The sequence below is a fragment of the Crocodylus porosus genome, unplaced genomic scaffold (assembly GCF_001723895.1).
Source record: "Crocodylus porosus isolate Cpor-Errol unplaced genomic scaffold, CroPor_comp1, whole genome shotgun sequence".
In the NCBI taxonomy this organism is placed as follows: Eukaryota; Metazoa; Chordata; order Crocodylia; family Crocodylidae; genus Crocodylus; species Crocodylus porosus.
In genome coordinates, this window is record NW_017728918.1 from 11905019 (window position 1) to 11924557 (window position 19539).

Genomic DNA, 19539 nt, shown 5'->3' on the forward strand with positions numbered 1-19539 from the left:
TCAAAGGCCTTCCTGAAGTCCAAGTATACGACATCCACCCCTCCTCCTGCGTCGAGGCGTTTTGTGACCTGGTCATAAAAAGAGACTAGATTGGCCAGGCACGATCTACCTGCCACGAACCCGTGCTGGTTTGGAGATGCACAGTTTGTTTGACGTGACTACTCCTGGGAGGAGGAGAAGGCCATGGATCAGGTCAACAGTTTAGCTTCATACCTTGGCATTGGAGGGGGCAGATGGTCTGAGTCCTCTGTGGTACCCTGGGACACATCCAGACAACGTGTACATGCATTTCCCTGGGGATAAACAGCAGTAGTTGATGGTTGTGCTGCTTGTCCCTGGGGAATGCTTGTGCATGCATGCTCTGGTGCATGGCAAGTTGCCCCTGGTGGAATAGAAGAGGCTGCACTGGGGCTGGCCCCAGAAGTTTTACCTGGGATCCTGGGGCGTTGTCAGCGCTCCAGCGGCAGTGATTCAGTGCGCAGAGGAGTGTGACTCCAGCCTGCAAGCCTCTGGTTTCAGGTGGTGCACACTGCCAACATGTGTGCTGCCCTGCTTTCTTCAGGCATGGATTTTTTTGACACTGGGATCTCCTGCTGTCAAAAAATCTCACCGCACTGCAAATCAGCAATGTGGCCAACACCTGCATGTGCGGTGCATGTAGTTTGCAGTGCTACAGGTGGGTCTGCACTAACGCATACTGCATGTGCTTGCTTGTCTGGGCTCATGTGCCCTTGGAGATTCCTGTAGGGAGTCAAATACCTTGTGTAAAGTACAGTGAACCAAAAAAGGCACTTGTAGAGGGCCAGCAACTCTGAGGTCCTGGGGATATGACAGTCAAGCCACTTCCTCCTGCAGATCTACCCCAAGAGGAAAAAGGAGGAGGGAGGAGGATTAAGGAAAACCCAGCACTGGACTCTCAGCTGCCACTGAGCTGTCTGGTAAACCTCCCCTGGACTGACAGGACTAGAATTCAGCCACTAAATACTCCTGAAAATCCTACCTGTCATTCCCAGTCTCTTTAATGGCCAAATGCAGATTAGAATTGAGGGGTCCTGAGCTGCACAGCCCCCACTTAGTAAGTCTAGGTGCTGGGGAGTTGAAGTTAACAGAAGGTCTTGCTTCAGCAGCACTCCTAGTCAGGGTGAGCCAGTCCTGCTCATTTTTGACCCAGGAAACCCTGCAATGACACTACTCCCACACATCAGGTTTACAGGAAAGGAACATGGAATAAGCATCTTTAATACAAGAGAAGAAAAAGAGATTAACTACCAACAAGGGAAATAGTTGCTTGAAGAACTCCAGATTAGAAGAAAAATCCCCCGCCTGTCCACATTAAAACAGAAGGCTCTGAGACAGCACAGGAATTGTAAAGTATCAAGATTTTATTTTTATACAGTTTTTTTTATATTCTCAAATGAAACATTTGTTTAAAACAGCAGCAAGCAGAACGTACAAGCTGAGAAAAGTGGCAGCGCAGGTAACTTGTCTGGCTAATGCCCATTCATGTACAAGATGTACATTAGGTTTTTTTGAGCACCTTTTGTATTCTTGGTTGAAGTGTACAGTAAGGCAGTGGTTTTTTGATACGGAATATATATATATATATATATATATATATTCCAATTGTCACTGTGCATTTTTAATCACATGCAAATTAAATAAAATGTACAACCTGAAAATGTTACAACCGTAGACGATTTTCTCAAAGCAAAGAAGCTTCTAATAAAAGACAAATACTGACACAACAGCGATAAAAAACCAAAGAGAAATGAAGGGATAAAGAGACTACGGGCAGGAGCTATTGCCACGGTAGCTTGAGCAGGGAAGGCTGAGACTCTGGTGAAGACTCCGCCTACCATTGGGAAAAGTAACAGGATGGATGATTATCAACAGATGTCTTCAGCCAGCTCCTCCTGCAAGGAGTCACTCTAACCTGAGTAGCTCCACATCGAAGATGAGGGTAGCATTGGGAGGGATAACTCCAGGATGGCCTGTGGCTCCATAGGCCATCTCAGGTGTGCAAGTTAGCTTTGCTCTTTGTCCCAGGCTCATCTGGTGGTCAGGTGTTGAAGAAGGGAGGGAAAGATGTCGTTAGGAAAAAAAAAAATACGTGTCAAGTTGTTAAACAGGAGATTTGAAAAATCAATGGGAATTAGCCACCAAAATCAGCTAGCTAGCCTCCTAAATCTCACTAGGCTTCTGTAGGCACCTTTGTAAAGCTGGCCTCAGGCAATTTAGCCTTGGATCACCTAGCTCAGGGGTTAGCAACACTTTTGGCCAGAGTGCCAAAATCACCCCCCATGCTTCAACTTGGTGTGCCAGAGATGGGGGAGCTGCGAAGGGCCTGATTCTCACTGCTGGCAGTGGCTGCATGCATGCCTCTGGGTGGATGGCACAGGAGGGGCTCCAGAGCCCAGTGCAGATGTTTGCAGCCTCCCAGCTGCCTGCCGCAACCAGCCTGGGCTCTGAGTACTGGCAGCAGGCAGCCAGGAAGCTACAAATGGCTGTGCCAGGCTCCACAGCCCTGGCACTGGCTCCATGGTGGCAGCAGATGCACACGTGCCTCTGGGTGGATAGTGGGGAAGAAGCTAGTGTTGTGCCAGGCCCCTTCCCAGCTATGCGCTGAGGTACACACAGCTGCCACAGCCACAGAACTGGTGCCAGGGCTGTGAAATCCCATCCAGCTATTTGCAGCTTTCCAGCTGCAGCCTGCCCGGGCTCTGGATAGCTGCTGGCAGAAGCTACCCAGAGTCCAGGTGAGCTGTGGCATGTTGAGGAAGATGGCCCTGTGTGCGTTCCCGGGGTTGCCAATCCATGGCCTAGCTCCCATATCCTTTAGTGCTCATTGGCAATCTTTTGTGCTAATTTTTTAATCCCACATTGATGGATCATACTGTTTATTAGGGTATAACTTCTGCAAGGTGCTACCACCTGATAAGATGTAGGGTACTCTCAACACCCATTGATTTCAAGGGAGCCAGGGACACCTTACAGCATACAGGAGGCACTCAGTGGATGCATCTACATGAGATGTTTACTGTGGAGTTGCCTAATTAACTAATTAATTCCGCTGTAGGTCAGTACTTGTCAAGGTTAAGTAATAGCCTATGGCAGTGTTTTTAGTGTGCAGCAATGCATATGTAGATGACGGGGCTGGTTGGGGCACAAGGGTACTTCAGTGCAAGGGCTGCCTGCTGGCTAGCCCTGCACTGGAACACCCTCATGTCCCAGCCAGCATTGAGCTGGGTTGGAGCAGCCCCAGGCTGGTGGGCTGACTCCTGGGACCCCTTACCAGCTGGTGCCATTCTGACCCAGCTCGATGTGCTGCAGTCCTGGGCACACGTGTAAATGCAGCACCCAGGAGTAATAAACTCCAGTGCGATATACACCAGGGTTTATTGCATTGCATTAATTTCACGTGTAAATGTGCCCAGTATGTAATAGGACCAAGGAGGATGAGAAGGAACCCAGTACAGTAAAGCACTCGGGCCACACTTCCTGAGGATATATATATAAGCATTTATCTGCATCTTTTACTGGCTAGGTGCTGAGCTGCTGCCTAACTCCATAGCCACCCAAATGGCCTCTGATGAGCATGTGAAGAACCACACAGGCGCTGATGCAGCTATTGAGCTTGGAGCCCCCAACTGAGGCTGAAGCCCCAAAGCAAGATTCTGCAGGACCTCATGAATACAGCCTGGTGTTGGGGGTTGTTAGTTTGTCTGTCCCACACCACAGTATCTCAGGTGGTTAGAGACCTCCCCTGGCACCTGGGAAGCCTGCATCCTAACTCCTGCTCTGCTCCAGCTATTCCAGAGGTATTTACCAACCCATTGGGCCACTAAGAGAGGTGGACCCTACAGCTCACTGGTTAAAACATTCTTCTGGGCTGTGAGAGACCCAGGTCAACATCTTCTTCTGCTTGCTTTGGATAAGGAATTTGAACCAGTGGTTAGGAGACTGTCCTAAACACTGGCTGCAGGGTATTCTGATATGACTATCAGGCTTTCCTGTTGAAGGTGCTCCACTTGGTATAACATACTTAAAACTTGGGTTCAGATCAGGAAGGGGAGTGATATGAACTGTGAGGAGTAATATGCTATGTGGCAGGGAGGTGGAGTGCTTTGTCCCTGTGTTTTGTGCAGGGTTAGGTGTATCAAAATGCAGCCAACAGACCCAGTCTTGCAGATGAGACTGCAGGAGGACATCCTACCCACAGGCAATACATTACATACTTGAACACCTTTGCGTTTTGCTTCTGTGGTCAGGTAGGGGGTTTGGACACGCGATATACATTTTAATCCTATGTTTAATTAGGTGAATCTTGCTGGGGCCTTGGCATGAGGTAGACACCAAGCAGCTTGTCACTGTGAGAACAGGGAGGATTGTGGACTGGCCCAGAAGCAGGCATTTAGCCTTCTCCAGGTTAGGTGGCAGCGGACAGGCATTTGAGACTCTACATTTTGGATTCAGACACCTAAAGTAGGAACTAGCTGCTTAAGTTTCCCCTGAGAATCTCGCCTTCACCACCTGACTTGCATAGGAGCTGTGCCCCTCCTCAGTGACTTAGTGGAGTTATTGATGCTAATAATCAAGCCATTAACTCCCTGTACCCATTTCCCATCCATATACTGAGGATAACGATAGTCACCTCCTTTGGAAGCAGGTCGTGAGCATTAATCCATTCATGTTGCTTAAGTACTTGAAATCCAGAGACGGAAGCAGCTCTCAGAGTGTTTATTAATTATTCATTTCTAGTGTAATGGTCCACTAGGAGGAGCTACAGGGTTATTTGTCACAATGCAGATTATGGGAAAGGAATTAGGCTACATATTAATTAAGGCAGTGTGGCGGTAGGCAGGGGGTTCTGGGAAGATTTGCAGTGACTTAGTGCAGCTCAGCTTTAGAGGACTATCTGAGTCCACCTCCCACTGGGATAAGTCTGTTCCTCTTTGTGACCTTATATGAACTTTCAGATTTATAGTACTTGTAGGGCTCCATTTTCTTGTTCCCAGGGCTGAACATATACAAATCCTGCACCAAAAACTGTCAAAACCCACAACAGTAACAAGACATTTGTAAACCACAGCATTGCTAACACCTTGCACCCTTTTATCAGTTTTGTCCATTCTTGTCTATTTAGATTGCTACTTGTCTCCTATTCCATGCACAATATAGGGATGTGGCCTGGTGCCTGGGGCAAAGCAAAAGCCGCTGCTTCCAGTTGCCAGCGTAATTGTGAACATAACTGTGTCACTGCCAGCAGAGGCGGCTTTTTTCAGCGCCCCACCACCTGCTTTAACCTGGTGCCCAGGCACTTGTCCCTATTTCCTCCTCTCCAGTTATGCCACTGATTCCATATGCATACAGTGCCTTGTACGTTAGGGTCTCAACTTCATCTCTACACCTTGCCGTAAGACAAACTATATTCATTCGAAAACTAAAGCATGGCAATTGAATGCTTGAGTAGAACTCAAACTTTCCTAAAATTAGTCTGAGAAAAAACTCATGTTCTCGAGGCCTTTCTGATTTGTGAGAGCAGCATGGGGTGATTCTTCCCATTGTTTTCATGCATTACAATTGCTGCTTTCAGTCAGGACCACCCAACCTGCAGCCTGCAAGCTCCTAACCAACTGCTGCTCTTCTCACCACACCTGCTGCTGGTGCTGGAGTCTCTAGGCTGCCTCTTCCTCCTCTGACTTCCACCTCTTGCCCCCGCCACTAGGAGCGCACAAAGTCTGTGCGGTGGGGGAGCCTGGAGACAGCAGGGCCGGAGGGGGGGGGAAGGGGCTGCACACCATACAGCTGGGCACTTTGCAGCCACCAGCCACTCAGAAGTGGGCCAGCCATGCAGTTAATAACCAGACCCACGCAACTCCCTCATCTGCTCTGAGCCCAGAGATCTGCCACTGCAGTGACTTCATGGCTTTGCCAGTGCCGCATATCAAAACAGCTCAATTTCTCTACTTATGTAGAGCGGAAGATGCCATATTGCAGCCAAGGCGCCTGGGGGAAACGCCCATTATGTTATGTCAAGACATATTGTATTGTGCTCCTCCCTTAGGATTTTATTCGGATGACGCTAAAGCCTTAATTTCTCAAGTCGAGCATCCCTCTCCTTTCTCATTTAATGTTGATCTTTGAACATTAAATTTTGCAGCCATAAGTTTAAAGCCATAAAGATTTAACAGTGCAGTTCAGTACCTGGCTCAGTGAAGGTCAGATTCTGTAACATGGCTCTGGGAGGTATCAGAGGCAGCAGATAATACTTCCAGCAATGCAACTGCCTAGTGATACCTTCTGCTATGCAGCTGCCAGCCGCTTCCCTACAACACATTACCAGAATGGATCCTTTTAGGTGCCAGGTGTTTGCAGACGTGGTAAATATGGGGATCTATAAGCCAATCCTCTGCTCGTCATGGGAGGCGAGAGCAAGGGGTTGTGAATGCTGCATGGCTTAGCATATCTGTATTTTGAGAGCTGGGAACAGAGAGGATCCCACTCCCGCCAGAGGCCCCAAGGTAAAATGTATCATAATTAGGGTGGGCAATGGCAGACTATGAACTAGTTCACTAGTGTGGACCTCACCTTCACAGAAACCCCTTGCCTACCCTGCTGTTAAACCCAACTATTGGTAACCAAACATGCCTGTCCATGCTTCAGCTGGTCTGAAATTCAGGCAACGTTCTTTACCTGTGCAACTCCTTCCTCAAATCCTTTAATGACTTCTTGTCTGCCAATCTTGAACCGGAAAGGTTTGTTTCGATCTCTGGAGGAATCAAACTTCTTTCCATTCTGTAACATCCCTGCCAAAACAATAGAAACTCGTTCAGTCCCTGCAGTGCCTTGGCAAGGAAGTTTGGCACCCGGGGCAAAGCCCACAGCGGCAGCCCGCCCTCACCCCGCGCACAGATTGGGGACACACACTCCCCCTATGCTTGCGCAGGAACGCACACAGCGGTGGGTGCCACCCTCCCCCCATCCTCGCATCCCCCCAAGCGAGCTGCTCGGGGCTCTGTCCTGTGCCCCGTCTCAAGTGGGCAGCACCTGTTGGAGCCCGTTTGCTTCGGTGCCCAGGGCAGTCACCCCACCTGTCTCCCTTGCTACAGTACTGAGTCCCTGCTAAGCCTAAAGGTAAGTGCTGGGACAGGAGTGAACACAGAAATCTTAGGTCAACTGCATATTTCTTTTTTACTTTATTTTAAAAGCTAATCTAATTTTCAAGGGGTCACTTATGTTTGATTTGAGTGATTTAGTATGTGGTCTAGCTGTCTGTCACGTGTCTGGAAATACATTATGGTGGTGGTGATTTTTATTGCAATAAACTAAGGCCCCTACTGTGCTACACACACCTTATGGGACAATCTCTGCCCTGACAAGTTCACAGTCTAAAAAGACAAGGCAGGTGAAGCAGAAGCAGAGAGGGAAGTGATGTGCCTAAGGTCACACTGCAGGTCAGTGGCAGACGGAGGGCTGGAACTCAAATCTCCTGATTCCCAGTTCAGTGCCCAATCAACTAGATGAAGCTGCCTTTCTATTTAACTACCTACTTACATATGTCACTCAAGGCACTTAACACATTTAAAAGTCACACAGTCCTTGAAATAGAAGCAGAAATAAATGAAGCAATTGAACTGCATTAAGTGCCAATTAAACAACTGGGTAAAAGCGCCACCAGGATTATGACCATGTTCAGCTGCAGACTTGTAATTTACTAAATCTACCTAAACCGTCCTCTTCTAGTCCAAAGCCACCACCTCCTCAAAAAGGTTCACGTAGGGAAAAAGAGCAATATTATAGTGATGTCTACTCACGGAAAAACTGTTCTCATTAAGATGTTATATTAAGTCTGCCCAAGATAATCCAGCTATGTGTTTTGATCCAGGGCCCAGTGAAGTCAATGATAGTCTTTCCATTGATTTCTTTCAGCTTTGGAGTAAACTGAAGTTATATTATAGCTCCCTGTACTTTCTGCTACAGGAACCTTGAGCCAATTTTGCTGCCAGTTATTTGCGTAAATACAGAGGAACTCAATTCACTTATTAGAGCAAATTTACAGCAGCACAACTGAGAGCATGTCTGCACTTTATCACTTTGTGGATTCAGTTTGAATGTGTGAACGTGAAATTTCCTATGGAGTAAGTTGAGCAGACACACGACAGACAGCCCTACCACATAGTAAAACACTCAAATCCAGCATAAGCGACCCCTTGAAAAATGTGCAACAGCTTTACTATATGGGAGAGTTACTACTTATACTGAACATATTGTGTCTCTGCTCCCTAAGCCATTTTCATATTGAGGTAGCTATTTTGTTCAATGCAGCTTCCCCACCACCTAATGGCCTGGTGCTGTAACAGTGCCTAGTGCAGACAGCCAGCTTGGGAACCTGGCTGTGTGTCCACTTGTTACTGTGAAGTAAACTTATACAGCATAAAAGCTAGGGTAAATTATTCCACAGTGATCATATCACATGTCCACACCCCAGAACTGCAAATCTAAAGGGTTATGTATACAAGTGTGGTCATTCCATATAACGCAAGTAAAATCTTTATATCACTTTACAGCATCATGTACTTTCACCCTTATATAGTTAATCCTCACACAAAAAAGTATTAAGAAGGCATAGCTTCCAGAAATATAGAAATCAACACATGTAACTTCACATGTATATCTTCATAAAGGTACACTTATATTTTCACTTGGCAACATCAGGTATGCAAAATTGCACCTTATGCATCCATCTGAGAAATCTTAACTCTGACCCAAACTCATGATTGTTTTACAGCATAAATATTAGTAATATATACTACAAGGAAAGTGTGTCCAAAGCCTTTTATACACCACTACACCACCATGTATTGTCACAGGGTTTTGAATAAGGGATACTTACAGTAGCAACCCTAAATTTGAAAAATCTGTAACCGCCCTTTCAACAATGCCAGAGCATTACACACTAATGATCCCAATACAATGCTGACATTGCAATTGTTTTGTTTACTTTTACTGCCATTATTATTAATATCTATTACTTCCAGCATTATAGCACCAAAGTGCGCAGTCATGCCCCATTGTGCCTGGCGCTTTATGAAGATGGTACAAAAACACTGTCCCAGGATTAGGAAGGAACTGAGAAAAACTGCCAGCTGAAAACAACTCTATCAAGCAAAACTGAAAGCCCCTGAAAGTTATACAAAGGGATATGCCCCCTGTGACTCAACAAGCCAAAAAGGTACTGCTAATTTCTTAATATCATTGTGCAGTCAGAATACTGGGCACAGCTACACAATCAAGTTTTATCTCCCAATAAAGGCATCGGTTATAATTGTCCCAATGACGGACTAGCATACAGTTTTTTTTCTTTAGGACAAATATGATGAATCAGATGTCAGTGTATTTGGAGATGCCTAAGTGCCTGGATGAAAGAAAAGAATTAAAATATCTCCAAATTCATTAGTAACCAATTTAGTAGTGATGGAGCTTTAAATTCCAGACATTTTATAACAATATTAGATCATTCCAATAATGCTTACATGTCTAGATGCTGGATATCAAAATTAGAAACACAAGAATTGCCATACTAAATCAGGGTTATTGTCAGTTTAGTCCAATATCTGTCTAAAGCAGTGGCTAAATAGTAAATGTTTCAGAGAAAAGTAGAAGAAACTTTAGAGGGTAAATTATACCACCCTTAGGATATGGTTCTTTGTATTCTTCATTAGTGAGCAGCTACATAACACCTGAATCATTTTCTGTATGTGTTAATGCATACACATGTATATGAAATGTCTAGGTCGGTTGGTTTGTCTATCTCCCTCTTTTTGTCTAGTCCTTTAGAAAATCCAATTAAGTTCTTGCCCTCATTATCTTGGGGCAATAAGGGGCACAGATTGTTTAGGGATTTTGTAAACAGCTATTAAGTTTTATTACTTAAAAATTGGCTACTCATCTATTTCACCGAACATCTTCTTTTCCCTACATTGTAAGAAACGGTAAGCAGAATTACCCAAGGTGTTTATTTTGCATTATATTTTCCTCTGTCGTGAAAGCCAGATTTTGAAATCCCCAAATCCTTCACAAAACAGAATTTCTATCCTCTTCACAGCTCCACAGATTATTCTTTTGATGAGTGCATATACACCTCATTTCATTGTACATCATGCTGTTTATTCTCTTAGCTTCCACTGCATCCTTGTGAAGTTTCTCCCTGTCTTCGCTAAGCAAAATAACTTGGTAATGATAGGTGTTTTCTATCTCTAATTTTCTTAATTCTCTGCTTTCTGGTCCAGAAGCCCTCCTCACTGAAACAGTACTATGTTTATTCTTGCATCCCAGACAATGAATGGGACACACATTTCCTGGCATTACATAATACTCCCAGCAATGCAACTGCCCAGTGATACCCCAAAATCCTCCAGACAGATTGGCAACTGGGAAGAGATGGCTGTGCAAGGCTATCTAATTACAGACAAACAACCTTTTGCTTATATGTTGCAAAACACAGCAGGAAGGGTTGGGGGAAACTCTTAGTCATACCATATGATCCTCTTTGAACTACTAGGTATCAAATTTAAATGATGGGCTTTTCTTGTGTTAATTTTATTTAATTGGATCATAAAATATTATGTATAGAATGGAAGGAGACTATTATGGGGTCCCAATATTTAACCATTCATACTAATGCTTCATGCTTCCATTGCACTCTGCATGTTTAAAGCACTATGCAAACATTAATTATAACTCACAGCAGCCCGGGGCCAGACGGAGTGAGGGAGGAAGGGAGAGAAGCAGTATTAATTATCAGAAAATGGCTTGACTCTGGAAGTTTGGGCTCAGATGCAAATTTCCACAATGTGTTGGTGTTTTCTGATCTGGGTTTATGCCTTGCCCTAATATTATATCCATTTATAGGGACGCAGACAGGTTAAGAGAGATAATGCTAAAGGCCATATGTCAAATCAATGTCAGAGCCAGAATTAGCTCTTAGGAGATCCCAGCTTCCAGTCCTGCATATTAACTACTGAAGAATGCTACTACTTTTAACAGGGAGGCTCCATCTGCTTATGGACCTTATGCTTTCCTTAGGATGCCCAGTGAGTCAGCTGCAAGAGGAAGCCTAGAGTATTCTAGATAATGTCTAGTCCGTGACTTGCTGGTTAAGCAGCTTTACTGGTAAGTTAGAAATGTAGGTTCAAACCCCTTTTGGATGAAAGGGACTTAAAACCTGGGTCTCGTATTGCCCAAATAAGTGTTCTAACTGCTAAGCTGAAAGGTGAGATGGAGCTGGATTTGGGTGTGTATATATGTATTCCCTACAGTGACCTTAAACCTGATTTTGAAAAATAACAATCTTTTCTTACAATACTAGACTGATAGACAGAATGCAATGGGAGCCTCTGCAAAAGTTCTCAAAGTCATTGTTTTAATAAATCAGAAAAATTTAAAAACATACATCTGAGGGAATAAATCTAGTTCAGGTAGGGGAGAGCTAGATCATGGACTCCGAAATCATCCAGGCTGAATCAGGCCGAGGAGGAAGCTCTTGCAGGACGGTTTTCTTAAAAGACATGACTGAGGAGTGTTCTTCACCCAGTTTGGCAAACCTGAGAAGCTAACTTGTATTACAGTAGCAAAGACGAGGCAACTCTGGTTTTAACTTGGGTTAGCATCTTAAGGTCAGCTCTAAGCTCCTCAATGTTTTTAACTCGAGCTGCAAACTTGAGTTAAAACCCAAGTTGTTAAAATGGCAACAAAGCTAAGACCTAATTTATCTTTTTCAGTAGAAAACCCTTATTTTCTCTGCCACTCTCCACTTAAAGAAAACAAATCCTAAAGCCATTGACTCAACCTTGTTCTCCCTCCTACAGGCATAAATCAGAACCAGCTCCCACGAGGTGTGGGAGTGATTCACAGAAGTGACAGGAGAAATAAATCTATAGGTGTGGTGACCAGCCCCCAAATCCCATTCCTCCTTTCACACCAGTATGCAGCAGTACAACACCATCAACCTCACTGGAGTTACTTGCACTTCACGTTCAGTACATGGGTCCTCTCTAGGATTCAGTATAGGGGCACTGATATAAGGTAGGCCAAATTGCTCCTTTGCTAGTAGCTGAATCTTGCTCATAAACTACCTGACATGTTATGCATGATTTCTTCAATCAAGAACCAAACAGTTCACATGTGCATCACCATTTAAAAGGAAAGTCAGTGAAGCAGTTGGCTTTCCTTTTTCTAGTAGGCTGGGTGAGTACCTAATACTCCTGTTCCAAGGGAAACAACCAAAGACCCAAAGTGCTGATGTGCTGTGGCTCCACAGATCAATCCTCTACCCCTACATAGCTGTCTTTAGTCACCATTTCACAACCATGGCAAATACATAGTTCACATCATCAGATAGCCCAGAATTTTTCACCCTGACAGGATATAGGGTCAGCAGTGGGTCACTCCTAGCTCAGCTTCCTCCTCTGCTTTCACAGGATGAGAGGACAGGACTATAAATTGGTCAGATGATTACCATTTCAGCCCTCAAATTACCTACCTCTGCACAAACCTGAATCACTTCATTTTATTGAAAAAAAACTGGTGTCAGAAATAAAGACTCAGTGGGAAGATTCCCCCCAGCATTTCATGTTTTTGCTTGGGTCATTTTGTGCCCCTCATTTTGTTCACCCTAGGTGCATCTACATGAGATGTTAACTGTGCAGTAGCCTAATAACACTGCATGGTAGCATGCTGGGCAAAACCTGTGCTAAAACTTTACTATGCACTAAGTGTCACTAAAAACCCATACACCCGCACTACTGCACAGTAGCGTGAGTTACTGCACATTGATTTAGTACTTGGTTAACCGAGTACTAAACTTAAGCAGTAACAATGGTGCACTGATGAATGTGTAGATACAACCAGGGCCTCATTCTGGGCTGGCCAAGTAGGGCAGGTGCCAAAGGAAGTAAGCTCTTTGGGCAGGATTGGAGTCTATTTCTGGGTGAACTCCAACGTGGGAATCTTTCTGCTTCTCTTCCTGCTTATGTTAAGGTTCTCCTCTTAGGATAAGACATGGAGAAAGCAGATTTGTTGACTTTGACTGTGTTTTTCCTCACTGAGGCACTGCACCAGTTAACAGTCACCTGAGACAAATAATTAGCATTTCTAGGTGGGAGCATTTAAGTCCAGGGCTGTCCTGCCCTGCTCTGCTTCCCTGCAGCAGCCAGGGGGAGCTCCAGACTCTCCCAGGTGCCAGCCCCAGGCTGGCAGGGGGCACTGGGGGCAGTCTTGGGCTGGCAGGAGGCACCAGGGAGAAGGGTGTCAGGCCTAGGCTGGGGAGCAGAGTTGGAGACAAATGCCCACCTGCTCCCCAGAGCAGATCCAAGCTGCGGAGGAAGGGCAGTTTTTCCCAGATCCCTGCCTGCCTGGAGTAGCTCCCAGCTCCTTGCCCATCCCACAGAGCTTGGGGCTGGCCTGTGGCACCCTGCTGCCTGGAAACAATTTGCTCCTGGTCAGCGTCTACACATGCGCTTCAGCACATTAGTTTAATGCACTGTTTTCTAGTACCCATATCTACCAGTACTAGAAAACAGCACATTAGATCATTTAATGTGGAGTAATTGCTGCACACCTCTAGATGCTGACACTTTACTGCACATTAGATTAGTCTAATGTGCAGTAAAACGCCACATGTAGATATACTCTCTAAGAGGGCTTTGATGCTAGAGAAGAGATGATTGGAGAGAGACAGGCAGAGAAAGGAGCTGTGGTCTATGCTGTTCCACCAATCCTTTTCAATGACATTTTCTTTAAAAATCACCTTCTACCTATAATATTTGCCTCTGTCCCCATGGCAAACAGCCACTGGTTAAAACTACAGGACAGGCAAAGACTGTTGACTACTTTTGAAGTCCTGCTGCTCCTATGCACTTCGTTCACGGTTGATCTTTAAAATGCAGGCAACCTAGCTGCTTCATTTTCCTTTATATATTATATATACATTTATATTTAATGTAGAGTAAGAGCAACACAATCAATTATTTAATATGCAGCTCACACCAAACAATAAAGACACAATAGACAACTATTCAATAATGCATTACAATGCACCATATATTAGTGTTGTGTATAATCACAAGACAAAATGCGTGAGTCGTGCACTTTGCCTGGCTTCACAGCCAAGAAAATAACAGGCAATAATCTAGTTCATTCCATTAGAAGGCATTATCCTGTCTTAACTGCTTTATAGATTTGAATATTTTTAAGGGAAAAAGAAAGAATAGCTTTACTTCAAGGCAGAAATGAGTTTCATTAGGATTTCCAGATCACCCGCTGGGACACCAAAAGTCTCTTTGGCTTAAACCAAGGCATATTACTTTAGGATCAGCTTTGCTATTACTCCCATTAATTACTCCCCCAGTGCTCCCACTGCAACCAGTGGAATGATCTGAGGTGTAAGGGTGGCAGAATCAGGCCACAACTGCATGTGTGTAGGAACATTTTGGAATAGATATTTTACAGATGCATACCATCATGGAAAGGGTCTCCATCTATTTCAATACTGGATTAAAATTACAGCAGACACAAGTTTTGCAGATAACACAGCAATGAGCACCGATACCATCAGGGAGGGCTCTGTCCCAGAGCCTCAGCGACAGCCAGGGAGCACAAAGCACAACTCAAACATGTGGCAAGGATGCAAAGTAAATCCTGGGACATCATTCTCCCGTTGTACTCGACCCTGGTGAGGCCTCAGCTGAAGTACTGCACCCAGTTTGGGGCTCCACAATTCAAAAAGGATGTGGAGAAGCTGGAGAGAGCACAGAGGAGAGCCATGTGTGTGATCAGAGGTCAGAAACACAGACCTTATGATGAAAGGTTGAGAATCATGGAACTCTTCAGCCTGGAAAAGTGCAGGCTCAGGGGTGATCTGGTGGCCATCTATAAGTTCATCGGGGTGACCACCAGGATCCGGGGGAATGTCTGTTCACCAGAGAGCCCCAAGGGATGACAAAGTCAAACAGTCACAAACTCCTCCACAACCGTTTCAAGGCTGGACATAAGGAAGAACTTCTTTACTGTCCGAGCCCCCAAGGTCTGGAACAGCCTGCCATCAGAGGTGGTTCAAGCACCTACCTTGAAGGCCTTCAAGAGACATTTGGATGTTTATCTTGCTGGGATCCTATGACCCCTGCTGACTTCCTGCCCCTGGGGCAGAGGGCTGGACTCAATGATTTTCCAAGGTCCCTTCCAGCCCTAATGTCTATGAAATCTATGAAATCTATGAAAATTGGGATTAGTCAAGGGATAAGGCACTGTAACATGAAATTCAGTAGAAATTATTCTAAAGTGAAGGAACTTTGCTAGCATCTGATAAACTAAGTAATCTTGCTCCCTCACTTTGCAAACCTATCTTGGTCTCATTCTTGCCATTCCACCATGCAAGCACGTACAATAAACCAAACCCAACAGGACTAGGAGAAAGCTGATTAATGGAGGTATGCACTATAACAGGGTTTGTCAATTTGTGGTCTCATAATCATGAAAACATTGGTTTCTGCTGCTGGGATTGTTAAAAGGAGGGGTCTGATATAAACAGGGTTTGTGTTTGAGGCTGTGCTGTCGTTCTCTGATCGTTGTCCTGCCCTTAGATGTACGGCCATAAGACTAAGCTATGCTGTCAGGACACTCAACTTTGCATCCCAAGTTCATCACTGTGGTTCTAGTGCAGTGCTTCCCAACCTTGCCCTCAGCATGACCCTATTCATGACCCCATTTCTTCAGCATGGCCCTAATGCCCAACCTGCAGCTCCAACCCCCTCAGATGTCCTTCACTCCCCACCCACAGCCCTCTGGCCCTGCCACTGCCCCTCACTTCCAACCTGCAGCTACATGGCCCTGCCGGTGCCCCTCACTCCTGACCCGCAGCCCCTCACCCCCTCAAGGTGCCCCAGGACCCACAGCCCCCACGCCCCCCACCCCTTCCCAGCAGCACCTGAGCCCTAGCTGGTGCCAACAGGAGGCAGCAGCTGCTGCAGCCAGAGCAGAGTGCAGAGCTTGGCTCTCTCCCTGCTCCCCCCACCCACAGATTTGTGTGTGGGGCGGGGGAAGATGCCGGCTGCCTCCTGTAGGCTTGGGTCTCCCTGCCCTGCTGCCCCCCCTCCCGGGGGGCCTCTGCAGCCCAACAGGTGGGACTTGTCATGGGAGGATGCAGGGCTCAGTGCCACTGCTGGGAGCCCCACCCCGGCTGCGCTGCCACGTGTGAGACTCATGCCCCAGCCCTGGCTCTAGGCCCCAGCCCCAGTCCTGCTCAACTCCCTCTCTCCCTCACTTGTGTAGGCCTCAGTCTGCCCTCCCCACTATAGACTTACCTGGAGGGAGCTGCAGGAGCTGCTCTCCATGGTGCCTGGCTGCCACATGCACGTGTATGCGTGCACGTGCGCGTGCGCGTGCGCATGCGCATGCATGTGGTGTCCCCTACCTGACTGCCCTCCTTCCACTCCTCCAAGCAACTGTAACTCTGTCAGCCTGCAAGGGGAGCCCACTGTTTCCCACTTTTCTCCCCTTCAAAGAAGAAAATCTGTTTTTCCACAGCAAATGGAAAACCCAGATCTCTGTATAATTGGTCAACACTATCGAGTATCTTTGTGACCCCATTTTTTATCGCTGTGACCCCAAATGGGGTTGTGACCCCAAGGTTGGGAACTGCTGCTCTAGTGCCTGGTTGAGCACAGCGATGCTGGTGGATTTATTTCCTGGTAGAAAGCTGACGGTAGTTCTATTGCATCTTCTTTTTTTAATGCTGTTCCAGGTTGAGTCTGGAGGCAGAGCTGTACTGTTACCCAGCACATCCACAGGTGGTGGATAGAGGAATGACCTTCAGGGAAGGTTAGCTGTAAAATAAGCAGGGGTAACTCTGACAAATAACCAGTGGCAGACCACGCAGTGGCAGCCCCACCAGGATGTGGTGGGGACAGCAGATGGCGATGCTTTCCCTCCTGAAAAAACATATATATCCTGTGATGGTGCTGTGACATGGTGAGTACAGGCTGCCACTATAATAAGCATGCCTAGCCCCTAGCTGTGGGTCTGCAAGTCCTCAACAGCGGAGCATGTAGAAGATGTCAGAATCTCAACCGCGCAAAATACAGACAAAAGCTGCAGTGGAAGAAGATCTCCAATTGTCCAATCCTTGCCATTGGATTAAAGTCCCATTCTGGCAAGAGCCATGTAGAAACCAATGTGCAGCAGCAGTTTCTCCACAATAAAAGAAAGCATGCATAGGTGTCTTCCACGAAAAGAGCTTCTCCATGACATTTTTCAAGCCCTTTGGTGACCAGCTAGTGATGACGGGAGTAGGACTGTAAGGTCTGGAAGCTCCTAGTCATGAACTGAAAATGAAGGTGGCAGTTACGAGAAGGTCATTTAGCACTTGGATGAGGCAGGAGTGCCATTTAGCAACTGTAACTGTGACTGTGACTGAGCAGCCCTTTTCAGGATCTTCTCTTCTCACCCCACATGGGGAAGGGGCTAGAAATGGTGCCCTATACACAGCCTGTCTACCTTCTTCCTGACTGAATAACTGCATCCAATGGGTCACCTTTACTGCAATCAAAATCAAGTTAGACACACAATTTCAGGAGCTGGAACACCAGGACCCTCAGACAATCCTAATAGTGAATACCCAAAGCATTGAACTGAAATTGTGGTTCAAGAACTCAGGCGACACAACATCAACATTGCTGGACTATCACCTCCCACGTCTTGCACTTAATGCTTCTATTGATGCATCCCAAAACCACATTCACTTTTTGTGTGGCTGCATCACCCTGCAAAGTTATATTGAAGCTGTGATCTACCAGGACTCCCAAATACATTTCCATAGTGCTGCCATTTAGCCAAGTGTCACCCATTTTATGCTTGTGTTTTTCATTATTCCACCCAAGGTGCAACACCTTGCATTTGTCCACACTGAATTTCATTCTGTTAGCTCCAGCCCAGCTTCCAAACTCTTGAGATCCTTCTGAATTGTGCTCACATCCTTCAATGTATTTGCAGTCCTTTCCAGTTTCATGTCATCTGCAAACTTCCTCATGAAATTTTCTATGCTAGCATCCAAATTATTAATAAACACATGGAACAGCGCTCGGCCTCAGTCAGACCCCTGTTGGGCTCCACTTGAAGCCTCCCGTCATTCTGACATGGACCCATTAATAATTACCTGCTGCCTGTGGCTATTGAGCTAATAATTTATCTACCTTTTAGCAGTTTTATCTAGCACATATTTCTCCAATTTGTTTATGAGAGAGTTGTGTAGGACCTTGTCAAAAGCCTTGCTGAAATCCAGATACATGATATCCACAGCATTCCCTCATCTACCCAGATAGTTCCTTTGTCAAAGAAGGAGATCAGGTTTGTTTGACAGGATTTATTTTTCATCAGTCCATGCTTGCTGCTTGTGATCAGCCTTTCCTCCACTAGATGCTTGCAAATGGCCTTTCTTAGGATATGCTCCAATAATTTCCCAGGTATTGAGATGACTCTGTAGTTCCCTAGGTCCTCCTCTTTGCCTCTTCTTTGCACTACATTGGCCCTCTTCCAGTCCTCTGGTATCTGGCCCATCTCCCATGACTTCATAAAGATCATTTCCAAAGGCTCCAAGGTCTCCTCTGCCAGTTCCTTCAGGACACTGGGATAAAGTTCATCTGGCCCTGCTGACTTGAATTCATTCAAACCCAACAAAAGCTCTCTGACCATCTCTTCTGTTATCTCCTCCCTGCATAGTACAGTAAACGGTAATGACCCCACTGAAGCACAGATAGGTACGTCAGCTAAATAAGTAACTCCATGAGTTGTCAGCAGTAGCAGGCTGTTCTTGCCCTGCTGCCTATGCACATAATGAATATGCAACTCACTTTTTAAGTGTGTTACACAAACTGTACAATATTCCTTAGGCACATTATCTTATGAGCTCAATCAGGTTGGCTCTGAACTTCTGGACGGACTGGATGTATTTAAATCAGCTGGTCTGGATGATCTCCACCCCCGAGTGCTGAAGGAATTAGCTGAGGTCATTGCGGGACCCCTGGCATGGCTGTATGAGCACTCGTGGGCTCTGGTGTGGTGCCAGAGGACTGGAAGAGGGCCAGTGTGGTTCCCATATTCAAAAAAGGGAGAAAGGAGGACCAGGGGAACTATAGGCCAGTTAGTCTTACCTTGATCCTGGATAAGCTTTTTGAGAGACTTATTCTGGCACGTGTCCATGAGGGGCCAGCAGGGGAGATTATGCTTAGGGGCAATCAACATGGATTCATTAGAGGCAGGTCCTGTCAGACCAACCTGGTAGCCTTCTATGACCAGGTCACCAAATCCTTAGACGCAGGGGTAGCAGTGGAAATAGTCTTCCTGGACTTTTGGAAGGCCTTCGACACTGTCTCTCACCCCATCCTCATTAAGAAACTGGGGGACTGTGGTGTTGACACCTACACAGTCAAATGGGTCACCAACTGGCTGGAGGGCCGCACCCAGAGAATGGTGGTGGATGGGTCATTT

General features: G+C 46.0%; 1 protein-coding gene across 1 annotated transcript in view; it reads right to left on the minus strand.

Annotated features, from left to right (window-relative positions):
• Window positions 1–1360: 1360 nt before the first annotated feature.
• Window positions 1361–19539, minus strand: part of FKBP1B (FK506 binding protein 1B) — a 61248-nt gene continuing 43069 nt past the window's right edge. The window contains exons 3-4 of the mRNA XM_019537328.1: window positions 6694–6806; window positions 1361–2052 (exon numbers count right to left, since the gene is read on the minus strand). Of these exons, the coding sequence (XP_019392873.1) occupies window positions 1924–2052; window positions 6694–6804 (240 nt within the window). The 5' untranslated portion in view covers window positions 6805–6806 and the 3' untranslated portion in view covers window positions 1361–1923. The remainder of the gene's footprint in view (window positions 2053–6693; window positions 6807–19539) is intronic.